This window comes from Caloenas nicobarica, chromosome 11 (assembly GCF_036013445.1).
Source record: "Caloenas nicobarica isolate bCalNic1 chromosome 11, bCalNic1.hap1, whole genome shotgun sequence".
In the NCBI taxonomy this organism is placed as follows: Eukaryota; Metazoa; Chordata; class Aves; order Columbiformes; family Columbidae; genus Caloenas; species Caloenas nicobarica.
In genome coordinates, this window is record NC_088255.1 from 1,116,494 (window position 1) to 1,136,959 (window position 20,466).

Here is a 20,466-nt window from a genome sequence, read left to right on the forward strand (position 1 = left end):
ATTATTAGGTAGCATTACTGCTAAATAGCTGCCCATTTTACCTTAACCATGGGTGAATAATCTGTCCTGTTATCCCTCCCGTCCACAGAACCACTGCCAGGTTGTTGGGGACCCCCCGCGCTGCTGCCTCGGGGCTCTGCTGCACCCGGCTTCTCCACTTGCGCTTCTCTCCACTTGCCGACAACCTATTGAATTGTTTAAAGGTCACTCTGCTGGAATCGCTCTTCGCCACAGCATACAGTGCATTGATTTCCACATTTCTAAGACTCCCCGTGCCTGCTGTGCGCTCTCAATTTCCATAGTGATGTGCTTAGCAATCGTTACCATGTGCAGGACTAATTTCACATTCTAGGTAGGCCACACTCACTTGCCAGGCTGGATTTTTTATATTGTCAGGTCTATTGAAATGACTACATTATTTTCTCCTCTATTGTCTGGTAACTTTGCTTTTTTCCCTCATTTTGTTTTGTTGGAACTTTCTGAACAGAAATCAATTTTTCCTCTCCCTGTTATTCAAGCGTGAATTTTTTTTTAAACTGCAAACAAATGGTATCCTTTTCACTCAAGCTGAGACTTCTCTTAGGCTGCCCTAACTCCTACGGCCCCCGAGGTTGGATGCCCCAGAGCCCCCGCCCCATGGACACACATGGACACACATGGATACTCAGTCTTGCTGCTCTTTGGGGTCGTTGGGATGAACCCCTGTGCACTGAGGGTGCCCGTTAGATCAGGTGGGAACTGGTGACCCTCGAGTTCTTTCCTGTTTTCCCCTCAGACATTTAGAAGGATGAACAAGCTCTCTGGCACCTCAGCCAAAAGATGGATTACTGTGGCCTAAAAAAGCTCCCTGCGGGGGCCCCCCAGGCATTTTTGACTCGTTCTGTGCACACCTTTAATGTGGGTCGGACTTTTCAGGGCATCCAGCAGTGCTCGGAGCAGGCCAAATCAGAAGTTTTGATCAATGCATAGTAAAAACATGCTCTGGATGAGTAGCGTAAAGAATAGTTCTTCATTTCCACAAGGCTTTTCAGGCTGTGCATAGCATCGATGCACTTGGTACCTCTCACCAGTATTCTTAAAACTCCAAGACAATTGGCATAATGTGACTGACCTAATTTTGAATGTATGTGCCAGTGCCACCAGTTTACCAAGCATGGTAATGCTTTAGCAAGCATGTACTTGCTGTCTTTATCTTGCATTGACTTTTCAAATACAAATATCTTTGCTGTTATGCTTATCACATACTGTTCCTGCACATGGTATGGAAAGAAATGCTCTCTTGTTCTTGCGTATCAAGTGTTTGCTTCAGTCAGAGAAATAAGTGAATATGGACTGGTAAAACACAATTAGACAGGGAGATTTTGCTCATGAGGAGCCAATATCCCATGTAATTTACTGTGAAGATGGTGGGAGTTTTATGGGTGGGTTCATAATAAATACTGTATGCGCTTTGGAGCACAAAGATAAATGGGAGTTATTAGGACCAAGCAGGGACTGTAAAGCACTGACACAGGTAGGTGCCCTCGGTCAGGCAATGTAGAAACTGCTTATTGGGAAACATCCCTTATCTGCCTTCTGCCAGGCAGAGAACCATTAATTCTCCCAACGCAAAAGCTGAGGTCAAAGGGAATCGTGAATGCTGGGGGACCCAGAACTGCGAAAGGGCAGAGACGAGTGAATGACTAAGTGCTCTAGAGGTAACTGAATAGGATTTTATCATTACATTGGTACTGATGGTTAAACAGAGCACGTGTGAACACGCAGTGCTCTAATTGTTTAAATAGCAAAATTACCTCGTGTTTAATTATGGTGGGGCTGTGTGTAAACACAGCACACCAGTCGCTAAGGGTGTTTTCTGAATCATTCTTGGCCATTGATAACTATGAAAAATTAAACTTGAATCTGAATGACTTGACTATGACGGTTCATTTTTCTTCCCATAATTGTGTAAAATGCTTCCAAAGACCTTTTTAGGGGTCTATTTAGCACTCTTGCGCTGTAATATAGTTGTAGTAGGGCCATTAAGTGACTTGTCAGCATTCCTCTGTCCATACCTGCTATAATTTGTATGGAAATTTTTATATGGTATTGGCTGGACAAGGAGTGATAGGGAAGAAATAAAGGAAAATGGGACTTACATTTGCTATTTGCTGGTGTGACAATTTATGAGCCAGTCAAAGGCTAAACTACAACTCCACCATCCTTCAAAGATCTCCAGCTGTTTATTTTCAGCAGAAGTTATGACCAGGTCTCCAGAATGTTATCATTCAACAGCAGATGCAGCTTTAAAACTAGTTAGAGTTTATTCACCTATGCAGCAATGAAGTGAATCTGGAGTCTGTAACACAGAATTTCTGAAGATTCCATACAAATTGCCTGAGTTAGGTCTTTCCATTTTTAGTAGCGGTAGTGTATGGGCCTCTATGCTGATATTTGTTATTAAGCCTGTTTCTGTTTATAAGGCAGTGTCAAATGTCTTGTAAGATTTGAAATGTATTTTAAAAGTCTTGCTACTTTTTAGTTCTAAGCTCCCTTTTCCTTAAAAAAATATAAACAGAGTATAAGCTGGGAGTGGCTGTTTTCTTTCATGAACAAAAGATAAAGAAACCCAAGGTTTTTGTATTGTGAAATCCTTTAGTTTTAAAGGTCTCTCAACTCTAAAACAGGTTAAGATTCCTCATGAGATTCCTCACCAAATGAGAGTCAGTTGAAGTGGAATAGTTCACGTGAACATAAGCAGGTGTTTTTCCAAGGGTGGACTTTCTGGTAAGTGAGAGACACAGATTTCTCATGTTTGATAGTCAAGGGCTATTCTGTTGTCACTTTGTTTTCTTGCTGTATATTTTCTGTCGTACTGTCCTTGTTCAGAATGTTACTAATGAAAAACACAAACACAGACCTTTGTCTCTATAGGTAAGAGACTCTGAGAATCACAGAATAGCTGAGGCTGGAGGGGAGGTCTGGAGATCGTCTTCCATGTCCAGTTGTGCTTTCAGTATTTCCAAGGCTGGAGAACCAAAATTATTCTATGATTCTGTGGTTCTTTGGCTCTACAACCTCCCTGGGTAACCTGTTGCAGTGTTTGACCACCCTCACAGTAAGAAAAAAAATCTTATGTTTAAACAGAATTTCTTGTTGTCTATTTGTGCCTGTGGCCTCTTGCATGCCAATAGGTACTGGAGAAGAGTCTGGTTCTGTCTTCATTAGTCCCGCCATCAAGTATTTATACACATTGATCACTTATATTTAATTATACTGAGGTATATTCTCCTTAATGAATTTTCAGAGCTTTTCTCCAAAACTAATCCAAGTTCTAGTAAAGTACCTTCAGAAACATTCCTCAGGAGAGGAGCAAGCAGTTTTTTGTCCTAACTTATTATCAAATCCTCTATATTCTAGACTCTTAAAATAATTGCAAAAATAATATAATGTTGCATTTGTATGCAGTATTTAAGTTCCTTGGACTTTACAGTTGTTTGAAACATTGTCATTCAGCTTTTCTCAGTTCCACCTTGTCGACATGATCTCAGTTCCACATTTGCTGACATTGTTGTCCCTACAGGAGATAAAATAATACTGAGGAAATTTCACCCTCTCCTTCTACATATTCAAGAGAGCTTTTTCTTGCACAATCCTTGTCAGCATAGTCTCAGCATTGTCAAATATGTTTTATTTCAGAGTCTCAGTCATATTTTTCTCTCCTCTCTTCCTGTACTTTTTAATTTCTTGTGATCTCTGTCGTGCTATAGCTCTCAGGAGTTTGGGAATGACTTGCGAAATCAATTCAATAATAGTATAACTTGTGGTCAGTCTATCATGACTTGCATCATTTTCCTTTTATGAAATAGTGGGTGCTAGAGATACTATTCTGCTTCTCCATTAGCTGAAAAAAACTAACCAACAAACCCAACAGTGGCAAAAAAGAAATGACAGCTGTAAATATTAACGTATTTCTTGAGGATTGGTGGCTGTTGGGCTGGAGGACTGTGCCCTGCACATAAGAGAGAAGTCCTGCAGTACAACTTCAAATTTAAGTTCTTGAGAGCAACTCGTTGTTAAAATTACACAGAAAAAAATTTTAGAGATTTATCAATGTAATGTGAAAACTTTGTTTTTCTTTTTTCCTAGGTTCCCTTCCCAAATTTTATCTTGCTAAAGATGCTTCCTTCACAGATCTGAACATCTTGATTCCATACTTAAAATAATTAGGCTAAAGTGTTTACTAACAGGTGCTGTAAAAAATTCCATTTCTTCCCCGCATTGGAAAGTTTTTGGTGTTCCTTGAATAGTCAAGAATCTGCTTTGTAATTATTTCTTACTTCTTTTGTCCTGAAATATTTCTGTATTTCAGGATCTGAAATGCTTCCTGGCACTTTTCTGTCTCTGCTCAATATATTGTTGTTCAGTTCAATGGCTCCTTAAATCTGATTTTGTGACTTGAATTATTGGTTCTGTCAGTTTTATTTATCCGTAGCTACAGCCAGATATATAAAAGCAGCTCCAGCTGTGGTTTCGCTCTTGGTAGGGTCTCTCCAGCGTTAATGATGTTCTCTCCAGAATTAGTTTAACCCAAGCTGTTACACAGCGTGAGTTACAAAATGGATGGACAGGATCATTTTGCTTTCCTTGCTAGAAGACTAGAAATATAACAGCAGAGTCCGAGCTGAGCCCTCCTGCATGGTACATACAGAATCACAGAATGTGAGACCTTCCCATCTTTATGCTGGAGAGAGCATGTCTTTTTATTTGTGGCATATTACGTGCAATTACAGTAAATGTTAAGCTGGTTACTGCAATCTCCATTGAAAAGGGGTGTGCTCTAATGGTGGAGCTGGTGAGAAGATGTTTTCTCTGCACTGTTCTGTAAAGGTGACCTAGAAATGGTTTCCATGGCAGTGGGATGTGCGACATCGCTGGCAGGGCTGGGAGCAGCCCCCAGGGAGCCCGTTCGGTTTAAAACGGGAGCACATTCCAGAGCGACTTTCAAACGACTCTCCAAGCCTGGTGACATTTTGGGGTGACTATCAATCCTTTGGTAGATGAGTCAGTGGCGTGTCTCAGCCCTGGGCACGACAGATGTTTGTTCAGAAGCAATTAGCAGCTGTGCCGACTTCTCCTGCCGTCTCCAGAGCTGATCTCAGCCAGCGGGAGCTGCCGCACTCGACTGGACAGCAGGCGGTTCTGCAGCGTGTGCAGGGCTGAGCCTGGGCAGGATTGCACTGCCCACATCAGTTCAAAGGCAAGAAGTACCCTCCCATGGGTATCGCGTATTCTTCATTTTTAAATAACATTTTTTAGTCTAAATGGCACGTTTAGCTAGAGTTGCCTCACCCTCCATGTGTTTTCTCCTTTTTTCTGTTTTATTGGCAACTTTCAGAGGTAGAAAATCCCTCATAAAATACTGGAGCTTGCCTTTATTAGAGAACTTTTTTCCCACTTGTAGTTGGGAAAAAATCAATGAGAAATAATCAGCAAAACCAGAACTATCAAACAACAAAACCTTCTTCAAGTACAGAAATTATCCCTAGCTATAATAGCACACTCGGCTCCTATGACCTTTTTGCTTTGCAGTGAGGATGTGGGTGAAACCACTTGAATACTGATAATTTTTCAGTGTCATCCTACACTCCTTGTTTACTCCTTGACAAAGATAAGTTGTCTCATAGTTCTTTGAGGCAGGATCATAAACCAGTCATTTATAATGTAATTCGTGTTGTGCTCGCAAAAGTACTATTCATACAAAACACCCAGGGAACAGAGGTTTTAAAGCTGCCCCCATCTCACCTCAATAAAGCTGCCTGACATGTAGAGATCCTCCTGCTGATCACCTGAAATTGGTCTGCAGTGAAGATACATCCTGACCAGGAGCAGTGCTCGTGGGCCTCATCTCATCAGTATGTAACGGTGTGTTACTACATGGTGTGTTAGGTATTTATAAGCCTGACATGCCGAGCTCACAGAGCGAGGTGTGAAAATGATGGTCACCAGCTTCAGGTTACTTGACACCAAGTGTCTTGTGTCAGGACCAGCCCCGTCCTGCTCTCAGCCTGGTTATATTAATATACCCCGGGCTGCTTCAGCTCTGCTGTGGCCTCAGAAACGTCTCTGGATTTGCAGTCCCCACACAGCAGGACTTGTATGAATATATCCCCCAACACAGACGGAGGAATCAGCAGCTCCCTATTGCAGCCGGGACGGTGCTTGGTGTGAGCTCAGCTTTGGGACAAATCTTGTCATCCTGCTGCATTTCCCAAGTGGAGCAGACGGAAAGAATGGACTGGCAGGATCGTGAATTTCCGTTTCATGGCATCCACGGCACTCAGTCAGTCCCAGAAGAGCTAACACAAGCATAGCTACCCCTCAGGATGCTGGGGGCCCTGTGGATGCCGGGGTTCATCTGTGCTGCCTTTATGTTGGCGGCCTTGTGAAAACCAAGGGTTGAGTTTGTCTAAGGAAGACGTGCTCCCCAGCTCCTGCACCAGGCTCTTGTCAGCTCCCAAACAGCTGATGTGTGGAAGCAGTTAAACTTCCATTACCAAAACTTTCTAGTGAAGCCTAAACTAAGTAGGGGCTATTTCCTTCACAAATCCAAATGGCGAAGGTACAAAGTCTGCATTCTCTGAAGCATGCATTAGTATTATGCTGAATTAATTATTTTTTATTGCCCAGGCTATTATTTTACTTAAACAGCTGTCCGTATTCTGTGCTTAAAGTTTTGGTAAATGTAGAAGTTTAAGCAGACCTTTGTCTACTGATTCTGACACTGCTATCATTTTGTTTCATTAGACAAAAATATAGTTGTATTGGCAGGAGGAATACTGGCCATGAATTGAATTTGATGTCTAGCTGACAACTGATCTAAAATGCCAGCTGGGGCTTCCAGAAAAGGCTCCGAGCCTTTTCATTCTTTTCTTTTGTTCTGCTGTTCATACACTCTGGGAATGGGTAAGGGGTTAAGTCTAGGAGGAGACAGTTCTTCAGCCAGGGACTCTGAAATGGTTACAGCTCAGAAAAATATAAGCATTTTAGGAAATATTCTCATTTAAGACATGAGTCTTGGTTCAGGATTGGTCTAATGCAGACACCTCTCCTAAGTGAACAAGTGAGCTGCATTAGACAAAGACATTTGCTATGGGGGGCTCTTCTAAGGACCTGAGCACATCAGCCTGGGTGTTTTGTCCAATACTTTCAGCCTGAAGGACAAATAATAATTTGAAAAAAGTAAAGGGGACAGACCGAAGTTGAGCTGTTTTGGCATGCTGAGGCAATGCCGGCAAAGTGCCTCGGGCTCCCCAGGATTTCCAGATCTGTCGAGCAGTGGGGTTCTGCCTATGGACACTCCACTGAGGATACAACCACGTGGAGCTGCAACGGGCAGTGGTGGCATCTGCTGCCTTGAGGTGAAGATGGGGAAATCTGCCTTCTTTTCAGGGAGGAAGCTGGGCTCAGGAAGCCCTGGTAGCATCCCCCCAGAAATGCATATTCCATCTGACTCCTCGCCTGCAAAAGCCACATTTCAGGGCCACCAAACTACTGTAACAGAGAGGACCATGGGGAATGGGTAAGGAGGTTTCTGCTGGTGTATCGCGGAAAAGCCAGAAAAGTAGAATACAAACCAAGTGGAACTCAGAAAATCCTGGTCTCTTGAAAATAAAGTGTAATTTGGAAGGAAGGATGGTTCAATTTTCAATTGACTTTCACACTAAGAAAGACATTCTATAGCTTTTGTATTATGTGGACTTATATGGAAAACTATTAAGCAAATAAGATAATGTAAATATTAAAGGATTCCATCTCTTAAACTCCATGAAATTATAAATCTAAGAGAAACCATTTGGCTAGTAATGTGATGTGTCACACACATGCTGAGAATGTTTATTGTCATTCTCTCACACCAAGAAATTCTATTTTATGCAACACTGTTTGAAAGTTTTCCCTTCTTCTTAACAGTAAGATGCAAACAAAGAATGAAATCTAAACAGCCTTTCATCATTGAAATGGACCACGTAGTAGATTAACGGACAGTGTCATGAAAAGGGATGAGATTTAATTCCAACAAATTCAGCAAATTTAAACGTACCGGTACCAAGGCTATTTTTTTTCCAAAAGTGTACAAATTCCTTCAGTAGCTCTGGCTGGAGATGACCACAATGATTTGGTGCAAAAGTTTTGTTAATCAGTGTAACATCTGTGACAAGCGGTCACTGCCAGATACTTCAGAGGAGCTTCAATGGAAATAAATTGGACAAGTATTGAATAGCTTCATGTATCAGGTAGACTTTAATTTAGTAATGGTTAACACCTCATATAAAGTAGAAACTAATAGGAGGAGAAAAATGCAACTTGTGCTTGAAAAATGTAACTTGTGCTAAAGTGTGCAAACCTTTCGGTTATCTCGGCGAGAAATATGCCAAATGATGAGTGAGGGGGGCATTGGGAGGAGAAAGGAGCTGGAGAATGAAGTTTTGTGGAATCATGGTGGAGACCAGTGGAGATCTGATGTCGAACCGCTAAGGCTGAGGAAATGCGAACACACGTGAGCAAAGTCTGTGAGCTGAACTGCCAGGTTCAGGGGACGTGAGCAGGAGCAAGGGCACGTTCCTTGGGACTCGTAGGAGTGAGGGCCAGGGGTGCTGAGAATACTCCAGGCGGCTCATTCGAGGAAAGTACGAAATCTGGGAGCCTGAGGGATTTGTTGCTCGGCAGTTAGTGATGAAGGAGGAAAGGACATATAGAAGAGGTGAAGCTAAGTAACTTTTTTGCAGGGGTGAATTACATTAGGGAGACCTCAGCAGATATAACTGGAAATGAGCTGTGCTTTTTGTAAGAATGAAATTATTCTCAAGAAAAAACCCAATAATCTACTGGAATGAAGAATGAGCATGCTGGGGAGGGGATGAAATCTCAGGCACAGTACAGGGCCGGAGTTCAATCAGAGTGCCTCAAGCCCGGCATTATTAGGTTGCTTTAGCCCTTTTATAGGTGCCCGTTGGCTTTCTAACAGAAAATCAAAGTATAATAGTACAGGTCCCTTCTACAGACAAGACCTAAGTAACCCTTACCAGTTGGAAACTGTACAGCTCTGGTCTTGCCTGGTAACACGGCACGTGTTCTCCTTCAGAAGGGGGTTCAGGTTTGGGCACAGAGGGAAATTTTTTTTACGAAGTCAGTTTAAACTTGGTATGTGTTCCCTGTAGAAAAAAGGTAGCTGAATTCTGCAGTAATCCCTTGGCTTACAGAGCTAGGTCTTTAAGAAACCTTGAGATTTGGGCTTTCTCCTCAGGATTACTGTGCAGACTCTTTTAAACATGTTCCACACAGTAAATCAAACTGTGGAAGTGTCCTTGCTTCTGAGGCAGAGCTAGAAATTTCTCAATCACGGTGATTAAAAATCACAGATTTATACAGGTTCATATGAAATATTTATCAGCCTCAGCAACTCTGCCAACAGGCTCAGTGTAAAACATCAAGGTAAAAATATTTAATAAAAAAAATCAATGTTAAGGTCACCAAAGAAGGCCACTCAAAGTACGGTGCTTTGCTTTGCCTCTGATTCCCAGCAGGAATTTGACTTAGAGCTGGTTTTTGATCCATCCTGAAGAACAGATTCTTCTAATGGAAATATTGCAAGTCTGACTTGCTCCGTATTAATTGCTTTTTGGAGTTAAAATAATCATCTTTTATTATTAAAAGGTTAATCAGCATATGCTGATGTATCAAACTCAATTCTGATATAGGCATTTCTTGAAGAAATAAAAATATTACAGTATTTGAAGCTAATTTAGCAAGCTAGAATTCTGCTGCTTCTTACATCAGTTAAATGCTGCTTATTTATTCACAAAAGCTTGCTTTTATCTCAACTCTTTGCATCTTCCTCAACACCAGTTTAGGTTTCCAGTGACATTTTCTAAATTCTAATTACGGTTCAGTTGCTGCTTGGATAAGGTGTGCAGTTCTCAGATTATATTGCTCCTCCCCAGTTTTGGCATTAGGATATCAGTTTACTTAATAGTCTAGATTTCTAGAATTATATTAGAAAGTGAAGTAGAAACTTAGTGGTGAAAAGATACTAAAAGTTTACAATTAGCATAGCAATCTTAGGCTATATACAAGTATATATAATACAAATACACATATATATGTGTACATAGAATGGATGCGGTGAGTAATATTAATTCAAATCATAAAAGAATCCTGGAGTGCAAGGGGTATCTATGATCAGATATGTACCTGCATTATAATCCTATTCCTGAAGTGTCTCTTCTACTAACTATACACACATCATTTATCTTTATGAAAAATCTACATTAAAAATATATATCTGTTCTTAAAATCTTCCTCTGTTAAACCAGAAGTTTGTTCCATTGTTTGCAAAACGCTTTTTTTTTCTCCTCTAAAATGAAATGAAAACATTTATGACAAATTCTTTTTACCAACGTGGCTCTAAATGCTACGTAATGTATCACAATTTTGGATAGAGGTGTGTGTCAGCTACACAGTGTATTATGAATAGAAAGGAGTAGAAATCTTACTCCCCAGACTGCATTGTATTACAGACCTTATTCCTGTATGAAAACCATTTTCCTGGGTAAAAATCATATATGCACAGTTCAGAACGGAATGGTCTTATTGCTGGCATTATCTCAGAAAAATAATTTCACATTCTGAAAAGATCTACAGTGCATTTTTCAATGACATAAATTCACTTGGATCATTTAAGAACTCTGCTTCTTTAGTTTCTGTGTTTGATAGTTGAGTCAAACAGCAGAAGCATCTTGGAAGCAGCCTATTTTTTTCGCTTTTGCCCCCAGAAAGTGTTTTACTGCTGATTAAAATGCTACATGGCACCATGATTAGGCCCAGTGTTTTAGATTAACTTGTCTGCAAGTGGTGTCTAGTTTTGTGTCCCCACAGTTGCAATGAGGGAAATGGAATGAGAGGACAAAGTCGTGTTCTGCATGTGTTGTTTGCTGAAACGACAACAGCAGCTGTTGCAAAGTTTTTCAGCTCTTCCTTTCCCCAAGAGCCTGGGATTGCTTTGTGCCTTTTTCAAGCAGGTAAATGTAACTTTCAATGTAAAATCTAAGACTATCGTCAGGAAAGACTAGTGTAGATTTCTAAGGCATCTCTATAATTGCAAATATAAAATTCAGCAGAGCACAAACAATTCTAGCTTCAGAGTTGAATTAGGTGAACAATTGAATCCCAGACACACACACACATTTTGTACACGAGCTTTAAAAACCTGCACTACTGGTGTGCACTGGTGTGTGTGTTTATAATACAGTTTGTCACTTGTATGTTAAGGAAGCGATTTACTTGTCAGTGATAACATCGGCTGCCTTTTGCTTTTGAATTGAGCCATCACAAAAACGAGAAACCCTGCCCAGCCAGTGTGCAACCAGAGCAGTAAATCTAAATAGGTCAGGTCAGTGTATTTGGAATAATTTTTATTTGGTTAACCCCTACATGACAAGGCCATCATACATGGGCTTTAAGCTTCCATCAGAGACCGGTGTTGCTACGTAATCCTCACACCGTGTGGGTGTTCATTCCCATATGGGAGGGTTTGACATTTGCCGAGGAGCGTCCGCTCTGCCCAGCGGCAGCACGCCTTGCAGTTCATGACTGTTCTTCTACTCATCTCCTCCACCACCCATCTGCCTTGAATTGGACAAATCTTCCTCATTCCTCATGTGTTTGAAGGACAGAGGGCTGTTGTTGGGCTGGTCCTGTGGGCTGGACTTGGCACGGCTGCTCAGCAGGAGATGAGCAGGGGGTTAGCCAAGGACTGGCGACTCTGCGTCTTCTCCAGAGCCTGGCTCTGTAAGAGTTCACAGGCTGTCAGCTCATGGTGAAGAGTATCTAGGACTTCAAACAGGCGGGCTTTTCCTTTTAAAAGAAAGTAGCAAACATTATAATTTTCATAAACAAAGGCAGAAAGTTGCAGTTTAACAATTGTAACACAAGCTTTCTTCTTCAAAGGTGCCATTTCAGGTAATTAACATGAAATGTCTAAATTTTGAGACCAAACAATGAATTCCCGTCCCTGTAAAAATGAGGGTGGAACTGGGTTCAAGGACTATTTTCTCTACTGGTTCTCTCACTTCATTCACTGCCTGTTCACTAAGTTCTTGCATACTTTTGTGAACAACGACTATTTCATATCACAATAAAGACTCACCGTCCACTTAGTCTTGTCAAACAGGAAGAAGATGTTTGATTATAAAGACTTAGGAAAGAGGCTAAAGTCATTTCAAGTGAACAGCTAGAAAGCCAAAAGCAGAGAAGATAAGCTGTTTATTGAAGTGGTGATGCAGAATGGACAGAGAGCTTCATGAGGTTACTCTTGGTATCATTTTAGGAAGCTGAGCTGTGCTGCCGTTGCAGGGCAGGTATTTGGTTTCAGCAGCATCACTCGGAGTTGGTTTTCCCTCTGTGTTGGTGTCCTGGAGCCAACAAAGGCCATTCTCTGCCTTCTTTCCTCTGCAGCCATGCTGGAACAGCCCAGCTTAGCTCTGGACATGAGTAGCAACAAGGTTTTGAAACTGCAAAACCCAGAGCGGTTTGTAACTTATTCTCCCTAAATCACTGTTAAGAATATTCTCCAAAATTAAACCCTCAGGCCACATGTAGTATTTTATAATTTTGTCTTTGACTACTGTCTGCCTATTAAAAGCACCTCCAAGTCATTTTCTTAGGCTTGGTACAGGATGCTCATTTCTGGAAGGTAAGTACAAATGCTCTGCTAATAGGAACAGAGTAATCAAACCTAATCCTCCAGGCTGGGATCCCTGTGTGCTTCCTACAAAGACAGCTCTGGCACACCAGACCATGGTCAAAGGAGAGGAGTTTGCAAGTTTAATTTCATATGAGGAACACAAAAGACTATTATCAGAGGAGTGCAGGTTTGATTCGGTTTCCTTACAGAAATATTCTGGTTTGTGTATTTGTTTGTGTTGTAGCAGAGGAATAGAACACACAGCAGGATAGCAAACCTGATAAATAGGTGCCTTGCATACTTGGTCATGTTTTCCACTTTCTCATATCAATGAAGCCCAACAGACATTAGTGGGATACTGAATTGTTCCCCTAAGGCAAAATTCTAATTAAAGTTTTGCTAAAATAACCCTGGATACGTTCCTGTTTCTGATGTGTCACGGACTAGAAAGGATTGCTTTCTATAGGTAATCTTCTTGCATAGTGCTGCTTTCTCCCTAGCCTGTCTCCCAGTATTTGAAATCTTTTTCCTGCGCATCTCTTCATTATCTCGAGTTTTTCCCAAAAGGTCACTTTTTGTAATTCTTGGTCTTTATATGTGATTTATTTTCTTACCAGGTTGGGGGTCACGGCAGGATTCCAAAGTGCTCAGCAAGATTTTCCCCAAGGCTCGCTTAGATATATTCTTTAAAAAACAAAATAATATTATGGCACAAATATGTCCTTCACCAGTTTAAATGTATGCAACAAAATCTGTGTAAGTGCATTTGCATTTGAAAGTTAAAACAAACCAAAATTGAATCCTGATAACATAAGATCTGATATTTGCTTTATTTTCGAACTTTTTATCTCAGATACTGCTCAAATAATCGCAGTTTGTGGAGGGCTCCACTTCTTTAATATGGCTGTAGAAAGACAAACAGCAGTTTTTCAGTGGGAAAAAAAAAAAAAAGAATTTTCCAGAGTGTGTGGCTAAAGCGATGTAGATGACAAGGAATGGGAGCAGGGGGTGTACAAGAAAAGCTCGTTCAGTGCTCAGCCAGGCCGGCGTGGGACGGGCAGAGCAGTTTGGTGGGATCTCAGAGACTTCATACACACGGCTGCTCTGGGAATCACTGGGAACCGCTTCAGGTATGAACAACTGAGCAGAGATCGTACGTGTCACGTGGCAGGCCCACTGCTAGATATACTTTGAGATGTGATAAACATTGGCCAAAGTGAGAGAGAATTGTAAAAACTTAGGATTTGAGGGTCTTTTTCAGTGGTAGTTTTATGTTGGGTATCTGGAGAGATGTTACATAACGTGCCTGGAAAAACAAACTCTTAATTTGCTGTCGAGACACTAATGCGTGCTTTCTGAGAGATGGTCTTGCAATCAGTTTAATTAACACTTAGGGTGCCTGTGTCTGCAGGGACAGGTTGTTCTTGTTAAACAAGAGAAACCAGATAGAAGCTGTTCTGGCAGAGAGACCGTGAACCTGCCAGCAGCCCCGGCAGTACCAGCTTTGCTTACTGGTGCTGCCCATCTACCGTCTGCCCAGTGGGGACCGGGACGCAGTGGAAAGCAGTTTGCAGTGGGCCGGGATTACACCTGAGCTCTGCAACACCGCCTGAGGTTTAGATAGTCCTAACAGCATTTGCACTTGGGTGGTCATTGCCTTGTAGTAGATTCTGCTGCAAATGAGATGCTTGGGGTATTAAAAACATGAATGTGAGTACGCTGGGAAAGTGACACCTACAACCACAGTTTCTGATGAGTAAGCTTGCTTTTATCTGAAGTATATCCCATCAAGGATTTAAGGGATTCTTGTTAAACTCCACTGGGAATGCTGTAAATTATCTTGTTTGTCGGCAGTACCGTTCCTGTGTTGGTGCTACGGGAGTTGGCAGCACGCAGTGGCATGTTTCCAACAATAATTAGCATTAAGTGCTATTATCGCTGAGATATGGCACACTGTGTGATGGATTGTCTCCTAAGCACAAATGCTGGGGAAGGGGCTGGAGCACAAGTGTGATGGGAGCGGCTGAGGGAGCTGGGGGTTCAGCCTGGAGAACAGGAGCTGGGGAGAGACCTTCTGATCTCTGACCTGCCTGAAAGGAGCTTGGAGCCAGGGGGGGTCGGGCTCTGCTCCCCAGGAACCAGCGCCAGGACCAGAGGAAACGGCCTCAAGTTGCGCCAGGGGAGGTTGAGGTTGGATCTGGGGAACAATTTCTTCCCCAAAGGGCTGTGGGGCATTGGAACAGGCTGCCCAGGGCAGTGCTGGAGTCACCATCCCTGGAGGGGTTGGACAGAGGGAGATGAGGTTCTCAGGGACATGGGTCAGTGCCAGGGGTGGGGTAATGGTTGGACTCTGTGATCTTGAGGGACTTTTCCAACCAAAATGTTTCTGTGATTCTAATACAACTGCCAAGTGATTGACACGTTGAAGTCCTGACACAAAAGGTTATTAAGCTTGTTCCCAGTCATGGTCTTTACTAGTTTAATCCTTCACTAGATTGTTATTGATGCGTGTGTCAGACTTGCAATATGAAAGCAGAACTTCCATGTCAAGTGCTAAAATAAGTTACCAAATGATGAGATATTACACTTGTTCCCCAGATCATCAGTGGAACACGAATGTACTTCAAATGAAGTGGTCATCTGAGGGAGCATTCTCATCTCACACAAATTAGGCAGAACTTTGCTGAAAACTGAGGAGAACCCTTGATCATTCCCAAAGAAATTAGCTCCTCGCAGTCCCCTGCGGCTCCCAACATACTCCGTGTTCTGCAGACTATCCAATTCACCCGTCTTTTGGCCAGCCCTTACTACTATCATTCCCAAGCAGGAGATTTAAACTTGTTTTCTAAAGGACTGAGCTGCTGTACTGGCCACATATTTCTAGGATGTTATTATGTTAGCTTTTCTAAGTCTACGTTTAGATTTTTAATAGGGTAAAAAAATTATCACAAAAAATACCTCTTGGTATATAGGAAGGAGTTTTATCCCTTTAATACTGACTCGGTGTCACTGTAGGATGCAGTTAAACAAAGGTCCTTTTTTGGAAGTAGAAATAATCTTCTAGAACCTTTCTGATTACTAGCATTTTTGGTTTCCTTGTTTCCTCTAAAATTTTGTGTAGAGGATAACGAGAACTTGGAGATCTAGATCCAAGGAGATCTCTAGGCCCCTTTTAAAGAGTCAGCCATAGAGGTCTAAAAGTTTTCTGCAATTGTCAGGCAGTTCCCATGTTTTCCTGGTTTAAAGAACTTTGCACTGAATAGAAGGTATGAAAATACTTTTTAGTGTGGAAGGGGCACTATGAAAAACAGGTTTAAGCCTTCGGACTGCTTTCTTGCCATACCAAGTCTCGAAGTTGTTGAAGAAGCTGCAAAACATCCATGAGCTTTTCCTCCACCAGTGACAGCCTGACTCTCTCAGTCTCCAGCATCTGCAGCTCCATCTTCAGCAGGTCGGTCTCCTCCAGCTTTTGCTGCAGCTCACCTGGCAATGGGACTTTCATCTGGACAATGACACAGGGAATTAAAAGCACTGGAGCTTTGCGCTCTCTCGCTGAATAATTGCAAAGCTAATTTCCCCCCCTTATCTGGTAAACGTCAGTTCATTCCAGAAGACTATTTTGAAAGGAAGTACATTTCTCTAACATAGTACATGGCGTGAAGAATCAATAGTTGCTAGGAAATGTGTGCTCTGCTCTTGTGTGTAATGGCAGTTCATTCAACACTGGATGCAAGCAGATCACTCAGAAATTTTAAGTACTAGCATTTCTATTTCAGTTTTCTAATCTTTTGCATTCCCGTCATCCTCCATAAAGCATAACAGATTTGTGTGCCCTCATCGACGAGGTCAGATTTTTGTCTTGGAACTCCTGCAGAGCAATAATCTGTACACTCCGTGAAACAAGAAGGTAATGAGTTAACTTCTTCCAGGTTGTGGTGGTTTGGGTTTTTGTTTGTTGTTTGTATGAGTGCGTGTGTTGTTTGTATTTTTTGGATTTTTTTCTTCATCTGATTGGTTTTGATTTTTTTTTTTTTTTAAGTGCCTTAAGGAAAAAAAAATCAAGGTTCTGATTCTGCAAAGCACTGTCATGTTTGCTTGGTGAAGCACTGGTTTGCAGCTAAGCACAAAAAAGTCCAGATTTAGCAGGACTTTTGAACACTAGAGAAATGCTGGGCAGGAGAGGTCTCCTCAGACCGAGACCTCCCAACGCTGAGCTGACCTGTCAGTTGTCTCAGGCCCCCCTGTTGAAAAAACGTTTAGGATTTGAAATGTTGCTTTTGTTTCGATGCAAAATGTGACATATTTTGAACTACGAAGCTGCCGCACCATTTGCAAAAGAAAAGATCTTTGCTTGTCACAGCCCCAGGCCCATTGCAGATACATGGCCAAGTTGCTAATAAGAGCCTGAAAAGCATCTCCTGCAAAATGCATCACTTAAACATCAGAGACCACTGACAGATTTCAGGTTTATTAGTAAAACTAAGCTGGTTTCTCAATGATTACTGTGCCCAGCATTCTGAAATTTGCAATTTCTAGCAGGAATTTGCAATTTCTAACAGGAATTTGCAACTTCTAACAGGAATTTGCAACAGCAAACACAATCTAAATATATTTATTAATATTACGCTGTGAAACAAAACCATGTGGGGTAAATGACAAGTTTGCTGGCTCTGTTAGTCCCTTTTTGTTGTCGTCTTTTACCTTTATTGCCGTTTTAGAAATAACTAAGCAGTTGAACTAGAAAAGCGGAAGGCCTTAATATGCACACTATTTAATAGATTTTTTTTTTCTGTGGAGATTTATATCCTAATGAGGTTTAATAGATGGGAAGGAGCTTAAGTTCCCAAAACAGAAGTGTCATCAGAGTGAACAAAGAAAGCAATCCCTGATCCACACTGAACCTTCTAGAACGTCACCTCGTTTCCGACAGCGCTGTAGTCCAAGTGTGGATCAGCTGGAAATCAGCCTGTGCCTCTCGCTCTCCGTGAGCTCTGCCCTGCGAGGGGCTCCAGCTCCCCGGGGCTGTTCAATAGCTACACAAGTTTGGGTCGATTCATCTGCTCCACCTGCCAAACGATGATTTCAGCATCCCTGTCTGAACACCCCTTTCAGATGAAGATACCGGCATTTTCCTGTATGAAGAGCCAACTGCGTTACCCACCGAAACATAACAAATACTCGAGAGGTTGCGGGACCTTAACAGTCACTTGGCCATGTAGCAGGATGCTAGTTTCCCAGTACTTTTGTTTCACTTACACGTAAGGGTACTCAGGTTTTCTGTTAAACTATGCTTGAAGAAAGTGGCTCAGCCCTGGTGAGGCCTCATCTGGAGCACTGTGTCCAGCTCTGGGCTCCCCAGTTTAGCGACAAGGAATTACTGGAGAGAGTTCAGCAGATAGACACAAAGATGATTTGGGATCTGGAGCATCTTATGAGGAGAGACTGAGAGAGCTGGGGCTGTTCAGCTGGACAAGAGAAGCTGAGAGGGATCTGATCAATGGGATCAATATCTCATTGTCAAGAGGATGGAGCAGACTCTGCTCAGTGGTGCCCAACGCCAGGGTGAGGGGCAAAGGGCACAGACCGAAACACAGGAGGGTCCATCTGAACATGAGCAGAAACTTCTTTGCTGGGAGGTGCCAGAGCCTGGACCAGGCTGCCCAGAGCGGGTGTGGAGTCTCCTTCTCTGAGACATTCAAACCCGCCTGGGCCGACCTGTGTGATCTGCTCTGGTGACCCTGCGTGAGCAGGGGTTGGGCTGGGGGATCTACAGAGGGCCCTGCAACCCCAACCAGCCTGGGGTTCTGTGTACCATTAAAACATTCTCCCAGATTGTTTCGTTGAGCTTGGGTACATCTAGCTTCTGTTCTTACCTTAACATTTGCAATAAGATAATGACTGTAGTTAATCATAACCTATTTTTAAAACTTAGATGCTGAAGAGGGATGGTCAGTACTTAAGTCACAGGGCTCAGAGGAGTGGGTTTTGTTTTTAGCTCTGCCAAAGTCCCTCAGCAGAGCCTGATTTTGGCTCTGTGCCTTGTTTGAGAAATGAAAATACTACCTCGCCAAATACCAGGTTTGAGAAGTCGTCAGATACTGATATCCAGCCCTCTTATAAAAGCGGGTGAATGCCACAGGGAAAATGTGGACTCTTGAGTAGTGTGTACAAATACATCTAGGACAATGGATAATTAATATGCAAAAATCTCTTAAAGAATATACGAGGAAATCATTCTATTGTGTTTTCTACAAAAGTTAAGTAGGCTCTCATATCAGAGCCATTTTTACAGGCAATGAACCAGAGAAATGATTTTTAAAACAGGGACAAAACAGTAACAGAATGGCAGAATGAAGTACTGAACAGTGCTGTGCAATTCATCTTTTAAATCATTTCGCCCGCAAAGGACTGGAAGGTGGCAAATGTAGCACCAGTTTTTAGGAGAGGCTGCAGAGATGATCTGAGGAACAGCAAATCACCTCAAGTATATGGTACTTCTTTCAGGCAAATTGCTGGAACTGTAATGGAGAAGAGGCTTGGTGAATACACAGATGAACACAGCAAAAAATCTATTAGATTTCTTTGAAAGGGTCTATGAATATATATTAATAATGCTGATTCAGTTGATAGAGTGTATTTTCAATCTGCAAAAAGCTTTTGATAAGATTCATCACCAAAGACTCAAAAAAAAAGTAACTGCTGCAGGGTAGTTGCGCAGATCCTGCCATGGACTCGGAGCTGGTTGAAATATGGGGTAGAGCACAGAGTGACGGACCAGGACGGGAGGTTTCACAACACAGAGAGAATCCCGAAGGTCTCACAAGGAGCTGGGTTAAGACCTGAGCTCTTCAGCATATTTATAAATGATTTTTAAAACAGGTGAATGTCAAAGTGTTTAAGTTTGCTCTCAGCACAACTTGTTGCGGGTAATCAAGACTAAAGCTGCCTGGGAAGAATTACAACAGGATTTCATGATGCTGAATAACTGGGCAAGGAAAGATCAGATGAAATTCAGTGTCAGTACTGCCCGGTAAGGCATGTGGGACAGGTACACGATGTCACACGTGTGCAGGGATGGGGACCGCCGCTCGAGAAGGAGATCTGGAGGAGCTGGGGTGTCCTGAACAGAGCTCAGCGGTCAGCAGAGACCCCAAGGACACATGCCAGGGACTGTTAGGAGAGGAACCAGAGACAAACCAGAAGCCATGGTTATGGCATGAAGGGCCTGCATTTGAATACTAAGCACATTTTCAGTTCTTCTCATCCAAAAAGAGCTTGAAAAGTACATGGAAGAATAAAATAGAATAACAAGTAATGGTTTCTATACCAAGAGGGCTGAGGCACACTAGGAATGGTGATAACTGAGATGGTATTTCTGGTGGTAAAAGTCTGTAAAATTATGAGGGAAAGTTCATTTGCTCTTTCCCAAGCACAAGAATGAGGTGACAGTGGATGATCAGACAGTAGATTTAAAGCAAACAAACTCAAATCCTCAAACCTTCTTCCTTTCTAACTAACATGTGGGAGTCTTTGTCGTGAGACAGCAAGAGCATCGCTAGCTTTAAAGAAAGGTAAATTCAGGGTAAATAGCTCCATTAGTGGCTATTAAGAACGATACTTTCCGCGACATCCAGTTCAAGGTGTGTCTGTCCCCGTGTGCTGGGAGCCAGGTGAGTCCTGCCAAGAGAAGAATCCTCTGTACTGTGTCCTTGCTTATCCGTGAGCAAATGCTGCTTGCCAGCACG

At 42.3% G+C, this 20,466-nt stretch overlaps 1 protein-coding gene across 2 annotated transcripts in view; it reads right to left on the reverse strand.

Annotated features, from left to right (window-relative positions):
* Positions 1-11,470: 11,470 nt before the first annotated feature.
* The window catches only part of EFCC1 (EF-hand and coiled-coil domain containing 1), a 51,986-nt gene continuing 42,990 nt past the window's right edge, over positions 11,471-20,466 (reverse strand). For both annotated transcript variants that reach the window (XM_065642686.1, XM_065642685.1), the window contains exons 6-8: positions 16,065-16,223; positions 13,336-13,405; positions 11,471-11,892 (exon numbers count right to left, since the gene is read on the reverse strand). In XM_065642686.1, the coding sequence (XP_065498758.1) occupies positions 11,759-11,892; positions 13,336-13,405; positions 16,065-16,223 (363 nt within the window). In that variant the 3' untranslated portion in view covers positions 11,471-11,758. The remainder of the gene's footprint in view (positions 11,893-13,335; positions 13,406-16,064; positions 16,224-20,466) is intronic.